Genomic DNA, 25704 nt, shown 5'->3' on the forward strand with positions numbered 1-25704 from the left:
ATCGCAATTCGTGCTTCGCTTTTCGGGCGGAACTACGATTTTTTTCTTTCTTTTTTTCTGGTTACGAAATGTGAGAAATACATGCGGATCCCACGCACTGCGCGAAAAATTTTAAACGAGGCTTTCATTGGTGTTTTCGAAGAACGCTGCTCTTGCTTAGCGACCACTTGCAAGTATAGAGCACACGACCAAAGTGGGGCACATTTTCACCGGAAGACGCCTCGCTGGACAAAAACTTATGTCGCCGGAACTTGTGGATCCCACGAATGACGACGAAGGAAAGTGGACGACGATATGACGACGTACGGTGAAAAGACGACGGCACGACGACGAAGGACGGAACGACGACGATGGAACGAGCACGTATGACGGCATGGCAATGACGGTATGACTAGGAATGCATGAAGACGACTGTATGACGCAATGACGGCGATGGCATATGACAACGACGGAATGACGACGACGGCGCGATGATAACGGTATGATGACGTCAGCACGATAAGAATGGCATGACGACGGCTTGATGACGATGAAATGACAACGCAGTGACGACGAAATGGTGAAGACGGCGGAACCGTGACGACGGCAGTACCACGAATAAACACCGAAATGAAAGCTATGAAACAACGACGGAATGACAACGACGGAATGACAACGACGGAATGACGATGAAGCATGACGGAAACGACGTACGTGTTTCTTTTGGAGCTCACGTCCGCGCTTACACACCCACCACCTGCCGCCGCGGACAACCTCATCTTATTTTGTTGTAGCGCAAGCTGAACAAGGACAACAGAAAGGCACATTTGACACACACAGCGCTAACTTTCAACAACAGATTCATTTCCCGTTCTCGTCGCTATATATACACCCTCGAAACGTCATACAGCACGTCTAAACTTTCGGAAAAAATGAAAAAAGAAATAAACTGGGAACCACACGTAAGTAGTTTTTTGAGTCGCATATTCACAGACATGTACACGTTCAGCGCGAACAAAGATACTTGAGCTCTTTTGAGGATAATAAAATGGAAGGTTTACTGACGCATGAGTCGCCGAATGTTTATATGTGTTTAGCATCCATTATCAAGCGCGTCATCTGATGCTTCTACTCATGATGACTGTTTGTTTAAATCTATGTTTGCATCTGCATCTCTGGCAATGGATGGCAAGAAAGCCGTCAGCGGCCAAGTTGTTTACTTTGTTATTGTGTTCTTATAGCCTGTCGTTTATGCATCTACCTGTTTGATCAATGTAGGATCGTCCACATCCGAGAGGAATGCGGTATATCACACACGCGATGCAATCAATTCTCTTGTTTTTATGTTCCTTTTCGCATTCGGTACGTGCGATTCTTTCTGGCCTTGTGTTTCTACACAGGCCGACAAATTTATTAGGCGCCGAAAATACAACGTTGATGCCGCTCCTTCCAGCAATCTTCTTTAATCTATGGGAGAACCCGTGTATGTAGGGGATGACAGCCTCAGTTTGCTCTATATCCGGCACCGGTTTGCACTATCTCTGGTACCGACCAATTGTGCAAGACAGCACCTTCGTGCGTGCGTGCGTGCGTGCGTGCGTGCGTGCGTATCCCAGCAGCAGAAATTGACAGCAGCCAACAGCAGCCACACCGAACACGGGAGGGTATAGGCAAAGAAAACTTCGCTTTAAAATAACACACAAGACAAAACGTCGAGGCTCCTCGTGTGTTAGCCATCTACGAAAAACAGCGAGGTTACTGCGATGACAGAAAGCTAAATCGCGACGAGCGCACACGAGCGAGGAAGCGGGAACGCAGGAGGAGGAGGGGAGAAGGAGGCGAATTAAGCAAGAGCGACGTCCCTAAAAACACATATATACACCACGGTTCGTATAACAACCGCCGAATGACTGGGGCAGATACATCTGAGCACGCACAAATCATTTCGCCTTCTTTTTTTTCTCCATGCCTTGACAGCAAGCCATCCGCACGATGTACGAGAAACGAAGCATCCCGTGGAAGAGTGAGCGCGCAGACACGTACGCACGTACGCGACAGACCTGCGTGGCAGAACGACCACGCAAAACGATCCGGTAATTGCGCGCGTCGCCATCTCGGGAGAACGACACCCGCGAGGCAAACGGCGAGCCATACGGGAGTGCACGAACCGTCGCGGCGACACGTCCTCGAGAGACAGCTTGCGCTGACACGAAGACTGCTCCCCACGCGCAGACGTCGCCAACCGAGGCGGTCATCTCTGAGAGAGAGCTGTGGTGGAAAGTTCGGCCATTCCGTGCGGCGTACAGCGAAACGCGGTGTATCTGTCAGCAGGACTGACACATATCCGGCTATACGGTATACGGCATTACGTGGGTGTCCTTTTCTCGCGCTGCGTACCATTTAGCACTTATTCCGCATATAGATGGCTACGCGAATATGCGCGCTCCACCAATATATGCGACAGCAATGGGAGGATCGCAGTGTGAGTTTACACGAATTGCGCTGTCTCCGTGATTGGCCCATGCACCAGCAATGCACTTACTCTAGAACTACACCAAAGAACTTACGAAAAAAAAAGAAGTCGTTTTAGCAGCAAATACGCGCAGAAGGAAATTGTGAAAAGTCCGAACGTATTCTAAAGCGTCACAATACGGTTTGTATACAACGGCACCATGAAATTATGCAGATTCAACGCACATCTTGGAATCTATGCGAAGCAAAGCTCTCGTGCTACAGTCGATTAAAGGCTACAAAACTGCCCATCTTCTGTATCATCAGGGTCCTGGGCATGATCACCGAGTTCCACAGTACTAACATCGAAACGGTGCAAAAGCTTACGACCAAGACGGAGAACGCCACACGACTCGTATGCAGAGTGGCTATTTGTCACCACGGCCTCAAAGAAGACAACCTGCTGCGTCTCATACACGCGTTTGTTCTCTGCCACTTCACCTACGTCGCTGCCATGCACAATTGGCTACGCGCTGAGCGCAATAAACTCAACGTCCTCATTCGAAAGGTAGTGAAACGGGCCCTCGGGCCTTCCAATCTCCACTACCACATAGAAACTCCTCGAGCTCGGCGTGCAGAACACGCTAGAAGAGATCGTCGAGGCTCAGGAGCGAACGCAGGTGACCTGACTCACGACCACGAAGGCGGGCCGCCACACTCTGCGCGAGCTCGCCTTCTTCTCCTCGACTACCAAGGATCCACAGAAGTTGACGCCAGTTCGCCGCGAGATCCAAGACTTCATCACGATCGCTCTTATTCCGCGAAACGTACATCCTGACCACAACAGAGGCCGGCGCCTTGTCCGGGCGACCGCCACATTTCTTTAATGCATTACTATCATCATCATCAGTGTATTTTACGTCCACTGCAGGACAAAGGCCTCTCTCCCTGCGATCTCCAATTACCCCTGTCCTGCGCCCACTGATTCCAACTAGCGCCCGCTGATATCCTAACTTCATCGCCCCACCTAGTCTTGTGCCGTCCTCAAATGTGCTTCACTTCTCATGGTACCCATTCTGTAGCCCTAATGGTCCACCGGTTATCTAACTAGCTCTTAATGTCAATTAGAATATAGGCTATACCCGTTTGCTCTCTGATCCAAAACGCTCTATTTCTGTCAGGCACGTACCCAGGATTTCTTTTCGGGGGGGGCTCACCACCTCCATCATCATCATCATCATCATTCATCATCCTGTTTTATGCCCACTGCAGGACGACGGCGTCTCCCTGCGATCTGTAATTACCCCTGTCCTGCGCCAACCGATTCCAACTAGCGCCCGCGAATTTCCTAATTTCATCGCGCTACCCAGTGTTTTGTCGTCCTCGATTGCGTTTTCCTTCTCTTGGTACCCATTCTGTAACCCTAATGGTCCAACGGTTATCTAACCGGCTCATTACATGACCGGCCCAGCTACATTTTTTCTTCTTTATGTCAATTAGAATATCATCTATACCTGTTCGCTCTCTGATCCAAACCGCTCTCTTTCTCTCTATTAACGTTATGCCTAGCAATCGTCGTTCGATCGCTCTTTGCGCGGTCCTTAACTTGCTCTCAAGTCTCTGCTCCATATGTCAGCGCTGGCAAAATGCACTGATTGCACACCTTACTTTTCAATAATAATGGTAAGCTTCCAGTCAGGAGCTGGCAATGTCTGCCGTATGCGATCCAACCTATTTTTATTCTTCTGTGAATTTCCTTCTCATGATCAGGGATCCCTGTGATTAATTGACCTGGGTAACCGTACTCCTTCACAATCTCTAGTGGCCGACTGGCGATCCTGATCTCTTGTTCCTTTGCCCGACTATTTGTCATTATCTTCATCTTCTGCATATTAATATTCAACCCCACTCTTACACTCTCTCTTTTAAGGTCTCCAATCATTTGTTGTAACTCGTCTGCATTGTTGTTGAATAGAACAATGTCATCGCCAAACCGAAGGTTGCTGAGCTATTTGCCGTCGATCGTTACTCCTAAGCCTTCCCAGTTTAATAGCTTGAATTATTCTAAGCACTGAGTGAATAGCTTTGGAGAAATTGTGTCTTTCTGTCTGACCCATTTCTCTGTAGGTATATCCCTGCTTTTCTTGTGTAGAATTAAGGTAGCTGTAGAACCTCTGTAGATATTCTTACGCGAAGGACGAGTCAGTAAGACGAGAAACTATTTATAGATTATATTTACAACAACGTTTGCAGCGCTGACCGCTTAGTATCACAGCGCGAGCCCAGTTCGTTCTTCCTCCTCTTTTCTGGAGTGATGGCACCCACGCGCCTCATTCAAACAAACAAATACCACACGCATGTAGCAATACTTTCCAAGCTTTTTACGTAAGCGTTCTGTACTCCTGGATTACGTATTGCCTCTATGACTGCTGGTATCTCTACTGAATCAAATGCCTTTTCGTAACCTATCTAAGCCACATAGAGAGGCTTATTGTACTCTGCAGGGCCCTTCTGACCTCATCGCTAGTTATAGGAGAGTTTCTGTATCCTGTTCATTACTATTCCTAAGTGAGGTATCGTGACTCCTCTGGGTACTGTATACAGGTCAGCTTAGAATTTTTCCGCTTCTTTTACTATATCTTCGAGATTATGATGATATTACCCTTCTTATCTTTTAGTGCATACATCAAGGTTTGTCCTATGCCAGGTTTCTTTTTTACTGATTTCAGGCTGCGTTCATTTTTTACGGCTTCTTCAGTCTTTCTCATATTATAGCTTCGAATATCAGTTATTTTCGCCTTGTTGATCAGTTTTGACAGTTCCGCGAATTGCGTAACGCTGTGCGGCCGCCAGTCCCATACAACCGCGTAGAGCGCAGGACACTGCGATTCTAGACGTACTGCGCCCACCGCAAAAGGTTAGAAAAACACCCACATAAGCACAGCAGAGAAGTGGCTACGTGAGGCGGTTCGACCGATAACTGTAGAAGCGTCATTCAAAACAAGTAATTGTTCTCCACTTCCGGCGGCGTTTTCTCTACTTCCTTTTTAAATAAAAAGATGTTCATCCATAAATATTCTCATAAACAACGGTTAACTTTTTTATTGTTCGCTTTTCCTTGCAATTTGGTTGTTGCCTTGGCTCTCTCCCTTAGTAGATCGCTTAATTTCTCAACTCCTTGCGATTTCTGTTTCCAGTTGCCAATTTTGCACGAAAAGTGCTATACAATTAGGGAAAAACAGACGAGGTAACGGGCGACAGTCTTCTTGCTTATGGGTTTAGGGTTATTGCAGGGTTTCATGATGGACGCTCTTTCACATTATCTTATTTCCGACCTTATCTAACCCATATCACGTGCATATGGTTCCGGGCATCTGCCAGCGTCGCGGCGAGCCGTAACTCAAGGAAATAATGAAGCAAAGAAACAAGTTAAACGCAATGGGCGTTTTCTCCGGCCGCAACTCGTTCCATGAGAGTACAGACCAGCTAAGTAACAGCCGCATCCCTCTCCTGGTCCCAGGATCAGTCTAAACAAAGAAGGTTGAACTAACAAAAGCAACAGCTATGCGCGTGATGGTTGAATAGATGGTGACAACTGAACGCATCTCGAGTTAATCGCGCGGGTGCGGAATCTATGAGAAAACTGTCCTTCACATTACAAGAGATGCCGATAACTACCGCCATCTAAAAGGAGTGAAAAAGGCAGCATAATGCTGACTGATGATTAGCTGCCAAGTCTCAACATTGATCTGGCGGCGCTTTAGGAATGTGTGAGGAGTGGTGGCGTGGGTGGGGAGGGGGGGGGGGGTTATGCCACTTGATTTCGGGGGGGGCCCTGGCCCCCCGGGCCCCCCCCCCCCCCTGGGTACGTGCCTGATTTCTGTGCTTTAACGTTATGCTTAGCATTCTTCGTTCCATCACTCTTTGCGCGGTCCTTAACCTGTTCTCCAAGTTTCCAAGTTTCTGCCCCATATGTCTGCCCCATATAGTAATGTTTTAAAGTGCTGCTATTAAGCAACGAAACTCGCCGCGAATCCTCTTGGTACGGCGCAGACTCGGAGATTGACCAATATGCACCTAGTAGCCGTGTATTTCTTGACCGCTATAGAGCTACATGTGGCGGTTTCACGTCTTTGTATTCAGGGAGCGTCAGCCGCGCCCTGATTTCGCTCGTGTTGCTCGCTCTCTTCAACACCTCGCATCGTGACGTTGCGTGTCGTCCTTTGCGTATGACAGTGAATGCATAGCGTTTTAAATATGTATATACTTTCATAGCGCCCTACAGAGCTCTGTACCATTGTACAGTACGGTCTACTTTTACTGGAACACGCAGTTAGTGTGCCGCCATCGATAATCACCGAGAGGAGGCATAAATACCTATGGACTAATTTTTATGTATACGTGTACGACCACCTGATTATATAAGTCGCTTCTTTCAATAAATCCGAACAAAGGTTCTAGTTATGCTGGCTTTATAACTGGTTAGGTGCTCCCTCCCTTCAACAGAGAGTACTGTACATACTGGCATATAGCATCGTATACAGTTGCATAGCGTCCACCACACCAGTAATACAAGTCACTTATGAGTAATTGGAACACAAGCATAGTCTTTTTCTTAATTATATATATTGCAAAGACGTCTATTAGTCACCGGCATTTGGAACCGACAACTAGAGCAGGGCACGGACTCCCAGCACGAGCAACGTAGCACGAGCAACGTAGCACGAGCGACGTACCCGGAGCAAAAGCACTGGAGAGGATGGCGCACTATAGCGTCCCTCTGCTTTGCTACAATTACCCCCGGGAACGAAAAGGGAGCTGTCCGGCGACCTAACCAGTGGCGTAGCTAGGTCGTCTGGCACCCGGGGCCCTTAGCTCTTCTTTCACCCCCACCCCTCCCGGGTATAGTCGAGGAAGGCAAGGATATCTACAATTTTCGGGTGTCTTCAGACCTATATGACACCCCCCCCCCCCCCCTTATTGGCCCCGTGCACCCGGGGCCCACGGCCCCCCGGCCCCCCCTATTGCTACGCCACTGGACCTAACAACTCCTCACCATGAGTGGATCATAGTACGGCTTGAGGCGCTCGACATTGACAATGTCTCGTCCACGACGGCGCATGTTCGAAGACAGTTCAACGGGTTCGATCACGTAGCTGACGCGGGATGCGCGTTCGACGACACGGTAGGGCTTTTCATACTTGGGTAGTAGTTCTGAAGAGAGACCAGGTGCAGCTGAAGGAACAGAGTCACACAAGCGCTCCAGCAAGGAAGCTGGGCGCAGAAGTGTGGCAGCGCGAATGCTCTTCTGGCGCTCTAGGTCAATTGAGATAAAGGCCCGAGTGAGATCGCGGCACTCTTCAGCATATCTTACCGTGGCAGAAAGGGGCGCACGTTCAGATGTATCCGGCCGGTACAGTAGAATTGTGTGGATGGTGTGCGATGGGTGCCGACCGTAGAATAAGAAAAAGGGTGAAAAGCCGGTGGTGCTCTGAGTAGCGGTTTTGTATGCGTAGGTCACGAAGGGCAGAATGACGCCCCAATGTGTGTGGTCGGAGGTGACATACATAGCAAGCGTGTCGCCGAGCGTACGGTTGAAGCGTTCCGTATGGCCATTGGTTTGACGATGGTACGCCGTAGTTGTACGATGAACAACTGAACAATGTGGCACTCTTTAAGAATGGCTTCAACTACTTCGGACAGAAAGACACATCCGCGATCACTGAGCAGTTCCTGAGGTGGCCCATGACGTAGGATGAGAGAGAGAGAGAGAGAGAGAGGGAAAGGCAGGGAGGTTAACCAGACTGAGTCCAGTTTGCTACCCTACACGTGGGGAGGGGAATGGGGAGTGGAAGAGAGAGAGATATCATGAGTCTATACCGCACTTTCACATGCACTAAGTTAGGTGTAGGATGTCTATAGTCCTAAGATGAATCGACAAAGCAGAAAGGAGACAACATCGCGCGCTGTAGCTGCCGGGAGGGAGGCAGTTTCGGCGTATCGCGTGAGATGGTCGACTGCCACAATAGCCTAGCAGTTTCCAGCCGATGTCAGGGGGAAAGGGCCCGTGCAAATCGATGCCGACGCGCCCAAGTGGCCGGATAGGGCAAGGTAAAGGTTGCAAAATGGCAGGCGAGAGGCAGGGTGAAGATTTCAGGGGCCCACAATCGGGGCAAAAGCGAACGAACTTCTGAACGTAGCTGTACGTCCCTCGCCAGTAATATCGCTTTAGAAGGCGCTGGTACGTTTTGAAAACTACGGAGTGTGCACACTGTGGACCGGCGTGAAAAGTTGCGCATGTCCCGGGACGCAGACTGCGAGGTGCTACTAACAACCACTGGCGCCCGTCGGGGTTATAATTGCGTCGATAAAGCAGATTGTCGCGAATGGCGAAACGGTGACCTTCACGTCGCAACGTGTGAGTGTTTGCTGTGCTGATGAACCAGAAAGCAAGTCTATAAGGGAGGCAACCCAATGGTCATTGCGCAGCTCAGAAGCGATGGTGGTGAAGTCGAACGAAGAAACGGTAACTGGGACAGTGAGCAGTAGGCATTGTCGCCAGGTAAAGGAGAGCGCGAGAGGGCGTCGGCGTCAGAATGCTGGCGTCCGCTGCGGTACAGCACGCGGACATCGTAGTCCTGCAGGCGAAGTGTCCATCGGAGTAGGCGGCCCGAGGGATCTTTCGAGGACGACAGTCAACATGGTGGTCCGTGACTACATCAAATTAACGGCCATACAAATAAGGCCTGAACTTAGTATGAGACCAGATGATGGCCAGGCATTCTTTTTTCTGTCGCAGTGTAATTGGTCTCAGCTTTCGTAAGTGCACGACTTGCAAAAGCCACGACATACTCAGGAAACCCTTGTTTCCGCTGGGCAAGCACAGCGCTGAGGCCAACACCGCTGGCATCTGTGTGCACCTCGGTAGGGGCTGTCGGGCCGTAGTAGCGCAAAATTGGCGGAGGGGTTAGCAAACGACGGAGCTTTGTGAAGGCCTCGTCGCACTCAGACGACCACGAAGTGAGAGGGGCCGTTGCTTTAGGTAGCTTCGTCAGGGGCGATATTATGGCATTGAAATTGCGAATGAAGCGTCTGAAGTAAGGGCAAAGAGCTATGAAACTGTGCAATTCTTTGACGGAATCCGGCGACGGCCCGAAGTATGGCTGGATCGGGAAGTATTCCATCCATAGATACGACGTAACCTAGAATTGTCAGCTGCCGTGCTGCGAACCGACACTTCTTTAGGTTTAGTTGTAGGCCAGCGTTTGTTGAACAAGTCAAAACGCACCGGAGCCGTTGAAGGTGCGTGGTAAATTCAAGAGCAAAAACTACGACGTCGTCAAGATAGCACAAGCACGTGCCGGGCCACTTCAAGCCGCGTAGAACTGTGTCCATCATGCGCTCGAAAGTTACTGGCGCACTACTGGCATTACATTAAATTCGTATAAGCCGTCGGGTGTGACAAAAGCTGTCTCCGTCGGATCGGCGTCTGCCGTGGGTACTTGCCAATACCCTGAGCACAAATCTTGAGATGAAAAGAATTCTACGCATTGTAGACTGTCAATCGCGTTGTTTATGCGCAGGAGAGGCTAGACGCCCTTGCGAGTGATCTTGCTGAGGCGCCGGTAGTCCACACAGAACCGCACACCACCATCTTTCTTCGTAACAAGGACGACAGGGGGTGCCCATGGACACTGGAAGGCCGCATCACATCGCGTCGAAGCATGTCGTCGACTTTTTCGTCAATTACACGAGGTTCTGCAGGAGATACACGATACGGAGGTTGCCGCAATGACTGTTGCGAGCCAGCGTCAATCCGATAAGTAACAGTCGACGTCCAACGTCCCATCATCAATATCTGTGCACCAGGTCGGGCTGTGTGTACAACAGAGCTGGAGTCAGCCCTCTCCCCCTGCCCCTTTACTTTTTTTCCCTTTTTTCCCCTTTCTTATCACCTTGTGTATATTATTTTCTCCAGCCTGAGCACTTTAAAGCAGCCCACCCGCTACAAAAGGATCAGTCACAATTCATCATCATCATCATCAGAACTAATTTAGTGCTGTCGCAGTAAATGAGGTCAGTGCAGAAGGAATCACTGAAGACTGCTGCCTTTGTTTCTCGACTTTAGTTAGAATGGTATTTGCCGGCAAGCAAAGGAAGACACTTTATACAGGTACACTGCACCGAATAAAGCCATGTGAGCCGATCGATACATGAATCTCTGCAGTGGCGTTCAATGTCACACATTTTTAGCCATGGCTCACATGGCATTATTCTCTAGCTCCGGCTGACCTGCCAGTGACTAATGGTTTCGTTCCTGGATGCTGTGTTTCATGTTCGATAGAAATTACAGCGTGTCTTAGCGGCAGTGCAGGATGCAGATGTACTTGCACTCTTTAAGGACAACACCAGTCTTGCCTAGCCATTGGGCCCATGTTGAAACTTTAGTGCTTTACGTCAACCGTGTTCTATGGCAGCAACTGCCAGCCAAATTCATAGCAGTGCTGGCTGTCTAGTCATGATCTTCTCCAGAAGACATACACAAAGCAATATTCCAAGTCTTATATCAACACACTGAGGCAATAACACCAGCCTAGGCTCAGTGTGACATATATGCAACAATAATGACTGACAAAGTGAATAACATAAACTCAAATTGTGCAAGGCTTACTAATGTCTCCGCATCCACACAAGCCTCCGACATTTGAATTATTTTGAAATTTATTGCATATATAAGTACATTTAGACATGAAATGCATACAGAAGGAGGTATCATAGTCAAAGACTGTAAGGGCGAGACCTCCTGTTAATACTTACAACAGGAAAATAAGATATGTTACTACAGCAAACGGGAAATTGGTGCATACATGATTAAAATAAGAGCATAAATACGTAATAATAATAATAAAACATAGGTAGGATGGCACATTCTAGGAAGGGTGCTAGAATGGTATCATCTGCATATACATTGCTAACTTTGGTGAGTTAGGGATATCAAATATATTGTCTACGTAAAGTGTACATAGCAAGGGCGCTGGAATCATTTCTGTACATGCATTTAATGGTCCTATTATACAAACTGCAGTGTTTAGTTAAAAGCTATTCTTATCATATTCAACGTGTATTGCTGCGAAAATATCACTACCCTTGAATATTTCGAAGCCTATTCAAAGATACTCCAAATACCCACATTAGGTGGGCAGTCGCTTAGAATGTAAGCCTGCTGACAGAGGTTGTAATGAAAAGTGTGCTTCCTAGCATGTAGTCTTTACACTGCGTTACCATAAAGCAACACTAAAGGTGTTCATTATGTGAATCTATAGGTTTACTAGTGCCCCAACGTATCTAAAGTGTCACTTTTACTGCAAATGCAGCTGTCGTACATGAAAACAAAATGGTAGAAATGTAGGACAGGACAAGCGTGGTCACTGCAAAGATATGCAACCGGTTTCACTGTAATCGGTAAGTGATAGTCAACCGCCTATATAAATATCTTTTGCCTGCACATTTTAATGCTTAATAAATGAAGTTTGGCCAATTTTTTATTCCATTTTCCAACACAGGATCTCACCGATGCCGACTGTTCATGCCGTTTTGTCGGCACTACTGTAGGAGCATGGTGGTGCCCGCTGTGTCTGCCTCTCCGACTCATCGATGGCAGTAGCAAGCAAGAGAGCTTGACCTCTCAGATTGCCTGTGGTGTACTCTCTTGGTGCACCACACCAAGATTTTCAGGTCTGATGTCGCCATTGCTTACTCCATTTTAAACTTCACATGCAATGCTGTGAGATATAGAGCCAATTCACCACTGCCTGCATTCATATGAAAACAATTTTGTGGTGCATTGCTGAGGCATAAATACAGTGGAATCTCGATAAATGGAAATCACTTTAACAGAACTGCCTCTTAAACAAAACACCATCCTAATGGTTGGTTGGTTTTGTATTCATGCAATTGTCTTCAGGTTTGCCTCTCAGTAAATGGAACTCCTGATAAATGTAACCAATTTACCTGGTCCCTTGAGGTTCCGTTTACGGAGTCCACTATATATAGAAACATTGAGCATGACAATAAAATGCTAAACCTTTCAAGTTATGCCAGTAACAGGTAAAGATGGAAGTATGTGATGGTGTCAAACTGCTTAGACTATTTTTATTTGCTTTTAGTTCTACTGCATATTGGTCACTGAGTGACAAATGGTATTGGCAGCTTCTAAAGCCTCTTGTTTGATGCCCTCTCTGTCTTTGTCAGAATGGCCAAATCTTAAATGCATGTCCGCTTAGCTCAGTCATAAAACTTGTTCACACTTAATTTCTCAGGCATACATACAACATCCCAGCAGACACACGTGCATCTTTCATAGCCATACTGCAGCTGGGAGGCCTCGGCACAAATGTGGGGGACGCAATTTAGAGACTGCAATAAGTGAAACAAATTAAGTTAGCTAACAAGTTACCCGAAGTAATATTATATCAGCGGCATGAGCGCAGCGCACTGGCCATGGCAAGGTTTGCTGGGCTTCCCGGCACCCATGACTACAGGTCAATGTGAGCTGGCCATGGAACTGACCAATGTGAGCTGGCCATGCCATGAAACTGACCAATGTGAGCTGGCCATGCTGACCAATGTGAACTGGCCATGGCAAGGTTTGCTGGGCTTCCCGGCACCCATGACTACAAGTCAATGTGAGCGGGCTGCAATCAGTTGCAATCAGTTAGTTAAATCGGGTTTATTGGTTCAAAAGTAATTTAGCTATATGTTCCACCAGTCACAATAAGATGCAATCAGTATGCAACGAGGTCCACATCAAAGTCTGCCTGTCATCTACACTCGATTTGCCTTATACATTTATTTTCACCACAAAATACCCCTGGAAATTTTCTGTGCACTGTCCAATAAAATAAAAGAAGCGAAATACTGAATGATAGCAAGCACAAAGCACCAAACTCACATGCCTTGTACTTTAGTGAGAGAGCTAAACCTAAAAAAATCAGCAGACTTCAATCGTTCCTCCAGCTCTGAACTCATTTACTACAACAGCAGGCTCTCACAGAGGATACCCCGTCATCTTCATTCACTTAAGCATTGCCTGCTGTGGCCTCCAATGAACATGCACAGACGCCCAAACAAAACTGAAGCCCATGGGAAGATTCGAAGTGGTCAACAGTGTTCAAACTATTCTAGAGACATTGATCAGTTTAAGTCTACATTGTATCATACATCCCTTATTTTATTACTGTTGATCATGCAGAGAGTTTTGCACACAAAACACCATGCAACCTGCCAAGCTCCAAAGCAGCATGAAGGTGCTAAGCTGGGCTAGTTGGTTTATATTCAGCATGGCCAACAGCACAGATGATGGGACAAGTCCCGAGACAGGACAAAACAAATCTGTCATGACTATTTCACCTCCCCCATCGTCTGCACTGTTCATCATGTTCTTCATGCAGTAGTAAGCATGCCCAACTCCAAACTGCTCATTGTTGCAGGGCATAACTTCCATCTTCAGTGTACCCTACAAGTTTATAGGCCAGTCCAGTCCAGTCTATAGCAAAATAAGTTAATACTAACTCACAAATATTTTTGCAGGCTACGCACTCACATTTCTACTTGCATCCACACATACTCACCAACACACACTCGGTTCCATAGTTGCTTCCAATCACATTTACCAACACTCAATCATGCCCATACTCGTGCCCATTGCCATCTCACCGGCACTCACTTAAATACATACTCTCATCCCCTTATACTCGCCGACAGTCAGTCACAATCTTACTCACGTCCACTGAAACTCACCATCTGTGACTTACATTCAAACATGCGTTACGTAGCCCACACTTCAGTTCAACTCACATTGATTCTAACTCACTGTACTCAAGTCCACTCGCACCTTTCGTGATTCACTAACACCGTCTCTAACCCTTGTGAAATGAGCAGGGGGGGCCAGTATAAGTCAGTGTACTTGTGTGAGTATGCCGACCTATGCTCTACTCCCAGTGGTGGACAGTTTCTTTTTTTCTCTCTCACTCTCTTTGTCATATGGCAAGGGTAAAGCTGACGATGACTAGGTGGCCTGAGAACGACAAGATAAGGATGACTTGACGATGCCATAACACAAAGTATGGACAGACACAGTAAACCCAGTTTTGAGCCTTTAACTGCTGTCAATGTAATGTTAAACAACAAAATGTGCAAGGATAGAAAACAACATGCACAGCTTTCACAGTTAGTCCTTCCGTCACTTAACCCCGTATTCTCAAAAGTCCCTCGACTCAAAGCTCTTCCTCCGCTCAATGAAGTTGACCACAGTCGTGCCCCTCAACTGATGAAGATGCTACACTTCTCAAGAATTAAAATGGGTGATCACGAAGCGCAGTGATCACTTCTGTGGAGGGGTGGCTTTTCTATCTACTTTCTTGAGTCAAGGTGGAGTGCTGAGTAGAACGTTCTAGGATACAGGGGTTAGTCCTTCTCCAATTAGCCCGGATTAGGTAATTTTCTGGCAAATGTATGCACATTGCGTTTGACAATTCTTTATCATTGCATTCTTTAACTGTCACTGACTACAGAAAAGAAGAGGTTACTAAAAGCAAGTAAACGTCTATCAAATACACAGTGCCAGATGAAATTTTAAGAAAGATTCACTGAAGAACTCACTGGGGCCAAGGCTTGAGGCACTTCTCCTTGTAGCTGTCAATCACCCACTCCTTGGTGACGATCTTGCCACCGGCTGCTTTCACTTGGCCGTACTTCGGTGTGTTCAGAAAGGCACACCTGTATGAGAATTCACAAGGAAGGGTGCTAACTGCCCACATATGCAACAACTAATCGTACCACTCATTCCATTCGTAAGGGGTAGTGCATGATTAGCTGAGTCAAGGTAAGAATTGCAAATTCCCCACGTGTAACCAAGCAAAATGTTTCTAGCATGAGTAAACAAAATACACCAGGTAGCAAGTGATGAAATGTGCTGCTACACAACCCGCTCAGCATAGCTTCTACATTTAGCCCCACAAATCACATAGTCATGACATTGAAACCAAAACCGAAAAGCATGACGCCACTAGAAACACCTACGACTAAGCCTTCTTTCCGGTTTTTCTCAGAGAAGTAAAAGACTACTGTACACATGGCCGTTACCATACGTGTGAACTCAATCCGTTCTGTTTATGTTTGTACTTATGCTTCAAACAATCAGCTGTAATAATTGCCACGTATGACACATGTGCAGCCCAACTAACTTTCTGCAATAACATGTCGCTATAACCTGTAGCAATGGCTTGTCATTATGATTACACTGTTGCTATGGTAACCTTACATATAGCTTGAAGTTAGGCACAATTTTTTACATTTTCTGGCATCTAGTGGTACAGCATACATATATATATATATGTACAAATGGGCGTATCAAGAAATAATATGGCAGTTACTGCTGAGAAATCTGGATCAATATACATACATCATAATTTTTGCTGCAATACTACCTAAAGCGGTTGCTCTCTCTTTCCCCCTTTCTTACTTTCTTTTTAATTATATTTGTAACCAATGGCACCACCGTATGCATCTGTGCAGCTTATACAAAAAGGCCAGTAGATCAAATTATGTAAACTCAAGTAATGTTCCAGAGCCAGACCATCTGCATAAAGATTTCAGTTCTAATTCATTCTTTTTTGTTTGAATAACTTACACAAGGTGAGTGCAGGAGCGGTCCCAGTCTGCTTTGTACTTGGCCCCCATCTCTAGTGCTCTGTCTCGAATTTGAGAACGAAGTGGATTCTGGAAGCCGCTGAGCACAAATACAACACCCCTCATGAGCTCTTCAAACTTCTGGGGGGGCTTAGTTTTCTTCTTTTCTGAGGAAAAATAAAGAAACAGAAAGCAGTGATTCACCCTCGTTGTCTTAAGTAGGGAAAGAAGGCATCTAAAGCTGACAGCTAGAAGAAGGTCACACAATGGTAGCTTAACGAGCTGTAGATTTCTTGGGCTTTAGTATTATGAGTGTGCAGAAATTAATTTCAGCATGTATATAATACAAATAACTATGTCACATACTGTATAGACTCATGTAATGACCGCATTCCCAACTTGGCAACCCAGAATTTGGAAAATAAATTGCCAACAGAAAAGCAATCGCTTTCGGTGCCTCAATGCCGCAAGCACATCAGCGAATTTTCACACACTGCATACTTCCGCATGCCGCTACTGGATGGCGAGATCCGGGGTGTGCCCAAGTCCATTTTGACGAAAAGGTTCGGTCCCATGTAAGACTCACACCTCATGAAAATTGTAAAAAAAGAAAGAAGTATGGCCCCTACACAAGTCTATACGATAAAGTGGTCCAAGGTGCAACAAGAAATGATTGCATGGAAATGTTAACACAGTGTGTTAACACATTGCAACCAATTACAATGATTTATGAATAGTTATAGCTTTTCTTATGCTTGTGTCATCTATGAGCTGTTTCTTTGGGCCACACAACTTTTTAACCCTCAAATATGTCCCACTCTTGAATCTTTAGTTTCATTATTATGTGTCATTACAGTAAAACACAGCACAAGAATTAGAAAGCATTGCATGTTTCATTACAAAACTGCACAGTAAAAGCAAAACATCAATCAGCACAGAGTAAGCTCTGCCACCCATCCTTGCACTAGCTGAGGTCCTAGCCACCTCAAAATTAGCAGAGCTTTGAAGAATTTGCATAGTGAGGGTCTCAACTCTGGCAGCCTTGATCCCTTGAGGTAGTATACAAGGGTTTATTGGCCAGTTTCCTGTTCTTCAGCTCGTGTACGATGTGCCGCCTGTGATTGAAAGAATGTTCCACACCAGCCGTCATGGCTATGAGTGGCAATGGTAAACACTCCCAGGGCTAGATCTAGTAAATGTGCACAAATACCCAAGACAAGGCATAGGTGACAGCCCCCACCGCTGCTGAATTGGTAGAGCATCGCACCCGTAATGCGGAAGAACTAAGTTAGGCTCCCACCGGTGACAAGTTCACTTTTCATACGTTTTCATATATTTTCTTTTTCTTTCTTTTCCTTATTAGTATTGCTGCACCTTAATTAACAAGAATGGCTAATTTCTCCTATGCTTTCCTGAGCTTCAATGTTTGTTGGCTTCATGTGGTTGTGATGTAACTAACAAAAAATCAAGCTCTTCAGTTCCCTTTATTTTAATAGCTTCTTCAAGGGCCACTTTTGCCGAAGTGTTTGTGCAACCTGTAGTGTAATGCTCAACTGCAGCAAGGGCAAGTTATCCAATTAATACACTTTTGCTACCGCACGCCATCACATAAGCAATGCAAATTGTACCCTCAAGTGAACAGAAACAGTTCCAAACTTAGCCTCAACATTGCAGTTCTACAACTACTCCAGCTAGAAAATGTAAATGTAAAAGGGGTCCTGAACCACTGCTCAAGCTTGGTGGAAACACACAGCCTGCGGATAGCATACACTGCTGTGAACATCTCGGCCAAATTTTGCAAGCACATGGAGCTTGAAAATGAAGCGCGAAGTCACCTTTACTTCAAACACCCTCTTTTCAAACAGAGGCCTTGTAACCCATTTTGAAGCTGCTGGCGACCGAAACATGTTGTCATAAATCAGATTTCTATTGGTGGCTGCTATTGGTCGATAAGTGACATTAATCAAGAAGGGTGCTTAGATCAGAGTGCTCCTTCCTACGGTTACTGTGTATATACTAAATTGAGCAGTTAGCTAACAGGCTGAAGTAAGCTGAAGTAAGAACAAAGCCAGTCCACTTCATGCAGCACAGCCAGGCAGGAGCACACAAGCGCAAGCGTGCACTTCAGCCCTGCCACGCACACAGCAAAAGCATTACAGCTGAGCATAGCTGCACCTGCTGCCTAGCGTAGATACTGCGGCCACCATGGGGTACTGCCATGACCCCGCTCACCGTTGAGATATGGTGAGAACCACATGCTCTGATTGGTCTCTGTGGGTGACGTGGCTTCAGGGCACGATGACACGAGCTGGCCCGAGCACCCACATCTGACTAGGACAAGTCATTTGCTTCTGGAGTTGCACATCTTCGAGGTGCATCGCCTCATGGCTGAAGCTCGTTAGATTAGAAGTACCTTCAACGTGAGTCCGGCGTGCGGCATCAATCACTGAGCCAATGTACGCGCTGGCAAGGTACTCACACAAGCTAACACAACCTTTTGTTCAAACCTTGGAAATTGTGTAATTGCTGAAGAGATGAGTGCGAGAGGAAATGGTGCTACTCCTGCCACACAGTACGAGAAAAAAACAGATGCATGCCGCTATCTAGTATACTGTAGCATAGCAGAGGGATGATTGACGTCAGTATAGCAACAGCGACAGGAACTATGTGTTGCCCAGAGCACCCGTCAATTTCTGCTGATGGAAGAAACACAACACTGAAGTCAGGTGACTTAACAGCGTAGCTGGGGCTCCGCAACCAGCACTGCCTTGCTCATTCAGAATGGAAGATGTTAAGGAAGAATGAGAAAGAGAAATGTTGTGCTTGTAGTAGCTACACTCGTACTAGGTCTTCTAGGTGCTAACAATTCTTTTGGGTTGCTTTAAAAAATATTTGAACCTTGTTGTACTATATGGTTACCTGCAAAAGGCAGAATATTACAAATTGTGTGCAGTTATATATGCAGGTAGAAGGTCTTGCAAGAAAATTCAGTAGGTCAAATTGCCCTAACTATAACTCAAAGCACAATTATCGAGTAAATATAGCAGCAGCATCGTATATTTCATGAAAGAACACAGAAGATATCCTAATACAAAAGTTCTATTGCTTGGCTCCTGTCAATACACTCTAAGATCATGCAACATAAAAATGCTGGCAAGATTACGATGGCCCATAACTTCCTTTGTCATATTCATGTGCAGCCAAACAGTACACCATGAAAATGACATCAAAAAGAAGCAATGATTCCCTAACAGTAGCCACACCCGAACCCATAAGGAGCATATTCTGATTTTACCCGTGCACAAACTATGTTGCACTCACTTTGTGAGGTCAAAGGCACAATCTTCTTCTGAAGCAATCAATAAACATAGTGTAGCTGTATCAAGCTGTAAGGGGTTTTGTAAGGGGTCCCTGAAAAGGTTTGGATCAATTTTGTATGTGTAGGGTACCGCTACAATAAAACATTCGTGCCACAATTTAAGTGAAGCGTCTGATATTAAGAGAGCTACAGAAGATTAGAAGTTACCCTCCTCCACAGCCGCTCTTGTTCTCCTCAACTTGTTTGCCGAGTGACCGGGGCTAAGCTCTGCCTTCACTGGCTCTGCGTCATGATGTGACGTGGTATCATCTACTTCCAGTTGTCTTGGAGCCAGCGCGTGAAGCCTCTCCAACCTCACCGCTAGCCACCTGGCCGTCCATTCCCAGTGAGAGCTATCCAAGCACCATGCATTGCAAGCGTTGTGTCACAGTGCCAAGCGTGCCAGTATTCCGGTAACCACAGGCAAGGTGGGTGTTTTGACGGATGGGTGGAGGCGTAAACTAAAGCCCTCCGCACTACTACTGCTGTAATCAAGGAGCTTTAGCGCAGACATACATGAGTGGACTGATCGGCCTGCACAGTCCAGTCACTTGGTGGTGCAGAGCTTAACCAGTAAACACAGATCTACCATTGCTGTAACCAAGTGGAAAACATCTTAAACATTTAAAAAGACAATGTGTTCATAATTACACTCCTGTTAAAAATTTACACCAGCAGGAAAGTAGGATACATTTGGTTACTGCTATATTAGCTCTGTGTTTGCTTGAGCTCTATGCCACCAGACGGCTGCACCGTGCAAGCCATACATGTTTGCACCTCTGCTCAGCCCCTGAAACGCCCAGTCCACTAGTGCCTGCGTTTACCCAAATACCTGGGACACGCTTAACTCTACTGTGGTAGTAATCCTTCAGCATGAAGTGACAGCTGCAAACGCGTAGATGCTGGTGCCGATTGGATACTGACGGGTCAATGCACTGCAGCCACTCTGCTCACATGTTGCCTTACAGAGGGACACATACTGCAGCTTGACATGGCGCCAATTGCTAGACTTACAGCCCACGACGTAACAAGTGCAATATATAGCGCACATGAAAGGAAAGCTTGACACCAACACTGACTGCAAAGCTCGCGTCAACATGGAGAACATTGTAACACAAGCAGACAAGACTTGCTGTATGCCGGAAGTACTTGAGTGCACTGATAAACTGTCATTATGTATTCTCTTTCCGTTACTTATTTTGTATAGAAACAAATTAACCAACATTCAAACTATTATGAACAACATTTGTTCACCATAATGTTGGAAAAATTATTGATGACGCAACCTGGGTAGACAGTCGGATAGTGTGGTGTTGCCTCGATGGAGCAGCCGGACACGAGGCCTACGGGGCCCAGCCTAACAGCTGGGGCGTGGAGCGCCACAGAACAGAGACGACTCCCTGGTTTGGGGACAAAACGAAGACTAACTTCATTCAACAAGAGAGGAGGGGGAACATGGCACGGCACACTGCGCCAACAGGCATGAGCACAATGTCATACAACGTTGAGGGCAGAGTGGCACTAGCGATCAAACACTTTGAAACCGCAACTGAAGATACAAGATAGCTCGCCCAACTGACCTCAGTTGGGCCAAACGCATCAATTGGGATGGGGTGGCTGAAAACTCAGGGGAGCAGCGCCACTGTGATCAGTAGTAGTGCACATTTCTAAAACCTCATAATAAATTACACGCTTTACACAGAGTTCTTAAATGTGTCCCTTTTAATGATCAGAAGGATCTACCCTAAGGACTCAGTATGTTTGTTCAAAATTGTTGTAGGTCATTTTAACAGATATTTGCCAGTGTCATTCACTTCAAACTGTACTTCATGGATATACAATACAGTTTTACTTTGCTAGGACGCATGCTAACTCTTCAAAAAGAGAAAACAAAATTTGTGTCTTGACTGTGTGTCTGTGTCCCAACAAAACAACTGTGTCCCAACTTCCCATGTAAAGTTCAAACATAAAAGGGTGCTACTATTCCACAAAGCTGTAGCATCATCACTTCAGGATACACACCTAGAATATTTCTACATGCCAAGTGGCAAATGCAAGCTTACTCTGAGCTTTTGGTGTCTGAGGTTTTTGCATCTCCTTTGGCTTTGTCTTTTCAGTGGTAGGCTTCTTTTTTGCCTCGGGTATTGCTGCAGGCTTCGGAGCTGCCTGCACGGTGAGAGCCTTCTGCGGTTTTTGTGGGGCCGATGAGGAAGAACTTTCTTCTGGTTCTTCTGTGGATGCCTTCCACTAAGGTCAGCAATACGTTTTGAGAGGGAAAAAGAATACAGCTTTTCTAAAGTCAGACATTAACCAATAGAATGCAGGTTTTCATATTTCTTTTACCTTTGAGCTCTACATTTTGTCACAGTATGTATTTCCAACATTGCAGCAGCATTAACCACCATCCTACACTTCATCTATGTTCACTGCAGGATGAAGGCCACTCCCAGCAATCTCCAGTTACTCCTCTCTTGAGTCAGCTGACTCCACCTTATGTCTTCTTGTTGTGGAAACAGCGCAAGAAACGAAGTGAGGCACACACAACACGAGCGATGACTACCAACTAGCCCAGTTTCGCGCACACTTTTCCATCCTATGTTTTCAAGTTTTCTGTCATCATGCCACCTAATCCACAGCTCTCCTCATATGCATTTCCCTTCCTTTGGCACCCATTAAGTTTCTCTGGTAGACCACAGGCTACCTGCCTGTGGTCATTACATGCCCTGCCCAACCCCATTTCATCCTCTCAATCTCAACTAGAGTATATGCTACCCCGTTATGCTTTCTTATCCACATCGCTGTCTTGTCTCCAATGATACGCGTGTCACCTTTTGTTCCCTCACTCATTGCAGGTTCTTTAGCTTCCTAGCATTAACCATGCAAACATATGAATTCTGTTAACAAGATGTTTAGCAATTGGTTCAGACAATGTTGTGAAGTTAAATTGTATTATCATTTTCAGGTAGAACGACAACCAATTTTTCAGCGCATAAGTTATAAGTGGTTCAAGCCACAAGAACAAAATACATAGAGCCTACGTTCATAACAACAGGCCCACATACAACAGACTTTCGGATATATGTAACGGACCATTTTTCAACCCTTGTTTGGTCTGCCTATGTTATTAATGCAATAAAGTTCACTTTTAACGGACCCCGCAAAAACGGACTATCGGCTACAGCAGACGAAATTATAGGCAATTTTTGTCAAAATCAGGCATATAAAACGGACTTCCGCCGTGTCGATACAGGCTGGCAACAGGCCTGCGAGGGTCAGCCGACGATCACAACTCAATATCTTGCTCATGAAGTAGGGAGAAAAGTGAGGTGGAAGCATACCATCCTTCGCGCCGAGGCACGGGAGGGAGGCAAGGGAAAGAGACTAACTACTCCAGTGGCTGCTGTTATCGGCATGGCCACACAGGCACCGTATCTTGAAAGCGATCTGCGATGTGGAAAAAGTGCGCGCCCACGTGGGCCTCATCTTCAAAGCGATCTGCGATGTGGACAAAGTGTGCCCAGTGTCGGTAGCTTCATATGTGCTGTGCTTTCGACCCTTAGTTTGCGTTGGAGCGAAAGACAACATGAAGGTCAATTCGCTTGCTGCTGCTGCCGCGCTTATCTTAATTTCCTATCGCAATCGATGCTTTGGCTTTCGGGCGAAACTGCGACTTTTTTGTTTGTCTTTTTGCTTCAGACGTTCATCACTCACTCTTTGCAATAAAGTTGTTAGACAACGCGACAGAAGTTTCGGAAATGAGGCACCTCAGATATTACGGACTTCGGATAAAACTGACATTTTTTTATCGGATTATCAGGGTCTGTTGTAACGAGAGTCAACTATATGCAGTAAAATGTTGCTAATACTTACCTGGTGAGAACTTGCCATAACTAAGTACAAAATGAACTACAAATTTATGTGTTTGTACATACGCTGTCGCCAACAAAAAAGGAAATATGACACCACAGTAAATCTTACTTAAAATACATAGTGAGAGAGGCTTTCTTTCTTTTTCTTTTTTCTCCCAGAACGGTGAAAAAAAAGTCAAACAAGTCTGACTCCTTCACATGACCGTGCAATAGATGACGGGCAACACCAAACAGCATTTTGAAACTCTGGTAGGAGAGCACAGCAGCAGAGCGGACGATGTATGGGATCATCGAACTTTCCCAAATGCATGTTTGCATGTTTGTACTACGATCTACAAGAGTGAGACCCGGTGGCACTTCTTTAAAGCACCATCGATTCTCATTTGTGTAGAATGCATCGCCTACCAAGCACATGCCATCCTTTTGATAGGACTCTTCCTGTACACATGCACACGAACATCTGTCTAATCATACCTGTGCCACTGGCTGCGCATGATTGCAGCATGTAGCTTGCCAAGCCTGTGGGCAATATAGATCGGTGTCGCATTTTCATTATTAAAAACGTGCAGTACACTTCCAACGCCACTACTCACTACACCATCCGCTCTGCTAAGCACATAAGTGAAGATGCTTGTTCTGACAAGGTTGATGGCGACAGGCCGCATAGGCGCACCCGTCGGTGGGTATTTTCTTTCCTGAGGTTCCCAATGCACTTCCCGTGAATTACTTATTCTTATCCACCATATAGACATCATTGAACCCACATCAAAGCCGCAATCATTTGTGGATTGGTCTTCGCACTTTCCAAAAAGGCAGACGAACTCTTCTGGCACAGCACAGCGTCAACCATATCTCAAGTTGTACCAGCACAGTTAGCTTCTATGCAACAAAAAGTGATCAAGGTATGCACTAATCAATAGGAATATGACAAGCCACTACAGCTTGAGTAGCTGGTCTATACATTAGGCTCTACGGAAACTGGTTCGGGAATTTTTCAATATGATTTAACCTTTAGGCTGTTATAAGTGGGTGCATGTTGACGAAGTTTCACTGGAGCAACATTTCACATGCTTTCTAGTTTTGTCTGTGAGACACAGAATACTGTTCCTGCAAAATTCTTCAAGGTAAATGTAAACCAATAGGAGAAGGCCATGACATTTTGTGTTAATAACATTAAATGCATAAACAGGATTCCAAACTCTCTCTCTCTCTCCAGTGGACATATTAAGTACATCAGACATGACAACTTGTCACCAAACCTACCACTCTACAGCTCAGCTTCAACAGAACATGAACTGTTTTTTAGATGGTCATACCATACTAAATACCACTGGTCAGCTAATGGACACAAGATTTAATTCTTATTTTTTTTTCTTAATTCAGCTGGTTCCATAACTCGCACGGATTCATAAGGTTCATAAATCCATAATTTTCCTGTTTAAATGAGGCATCTTGATGAGATTCATGGCATCTTTATTTATTTTTTCTTCCTCTGGCAAATCTTATGATCTAAATAAATTAAATTTTGGGGTTTAACATTGTCCCGAAACTGTACAGTGGATTACGAGGGACACATGCGGTGCACGACTGCAGCGTAGCTGCAGCAATACTCTGGATTCATTTTGAGCCCCTGTGGTTTTTTAGCGTGAACCTAAAGCAAAACGCACAAGCATTTTTTTTTTTTTTTTGCATTCTGCGCCGATCGGAATGCCGAGTGCTGCTGCAGCAGCCAGGAATAAAATTTGCGACCTCGTGCTCGGCAGTGCAATGCTGCAGTCACTGAGCGCCATCACTGCAAGTAATCCCATCATTTGCAATGGAGAGCAATGCCAGCCCCCGAACCAGCATGACCAAAACAATGTCAGACAATAAAAGAATTTCTTCATTTGTTTTCTGGTTCTGATAGCTGCACTAACACAAACTTTGGGGTTTATCTTGTCACACAACAATAATCGTCATGCACCTTTCTTCATTTCCTTTCTTGAAAACCGTGCACTCACTATTTTCCTGTCAAGAATGCTACGTCACGCTCATTACGTACATGCTGTATGTGACCTGAAAGTACCAGGCGTGTAGTGTTAAAGGGAGACTAAAGGCAAATATTAAGTCAAGCTGAAGTGATAGATTAGTCCTCAAGAATCTCAAAGACTTCAATATTATCACGAACAGAGCCTTAATTATCGAGAAATTGAGGTAAATGCAGCACATGATTAGAAACTCCCCCGGGGCATTCAGGTACTTGCCCGATGACGAAAGCACTCCTCAGTTAAATTCTGTAACTAGCACTCAACCAATTGTCACACAAAACATCCTTGTATTGTATTATAAGACGAAATAAAATGCTACTTGTCCAGTTCT

General features: G+C 45.7%; 1 protein-coding gene across 1 annotated transcript in view; it reads right to left on the reverse strand.

Annotated features, from left to right (window-relative positions):
- The window catches only part of LOC126531228 (DNA repair protein XRCC1-like), a 113294-nt gene that overhangs the window by 59182 nt on the left and 28408 nt on the right, over window positions 1–25704 (reverse strand). The window contains exons 7-9 of the mRNA XM_050178670.3: window positions 21541–21724; window positions 16121–16286; window positions 15091–15207 (exon numbers count right to left, since the gene is read on the reverse strand). Of these exons, the coding sequence (XP_050034627.1) occupies window positions 15091–15207; window positions 16121–16286; window positions 21541–21724 (467 nt within the window). The remainder of the gene's footprint in view (window positions 1–15090; window positions 15208–16120; window positions 16287–21540; window positions 21725–25704) is intronic.

The sequence above is a fragment of the Dermacentor andersoni genome, chromosome 5, assembly GCF_023375885.2.
Source record: "Dermacentor andersoni chromosome 5, qqDerAnde1_hic_scaffold, whole genome shotgun sequence".
Lineage (NCBI taxonomy): Eukaryota > Metazoa > Arthropoda > Arachnida > Ixodida > Ixodidae > Dermacentor > Dermacentor andersoni.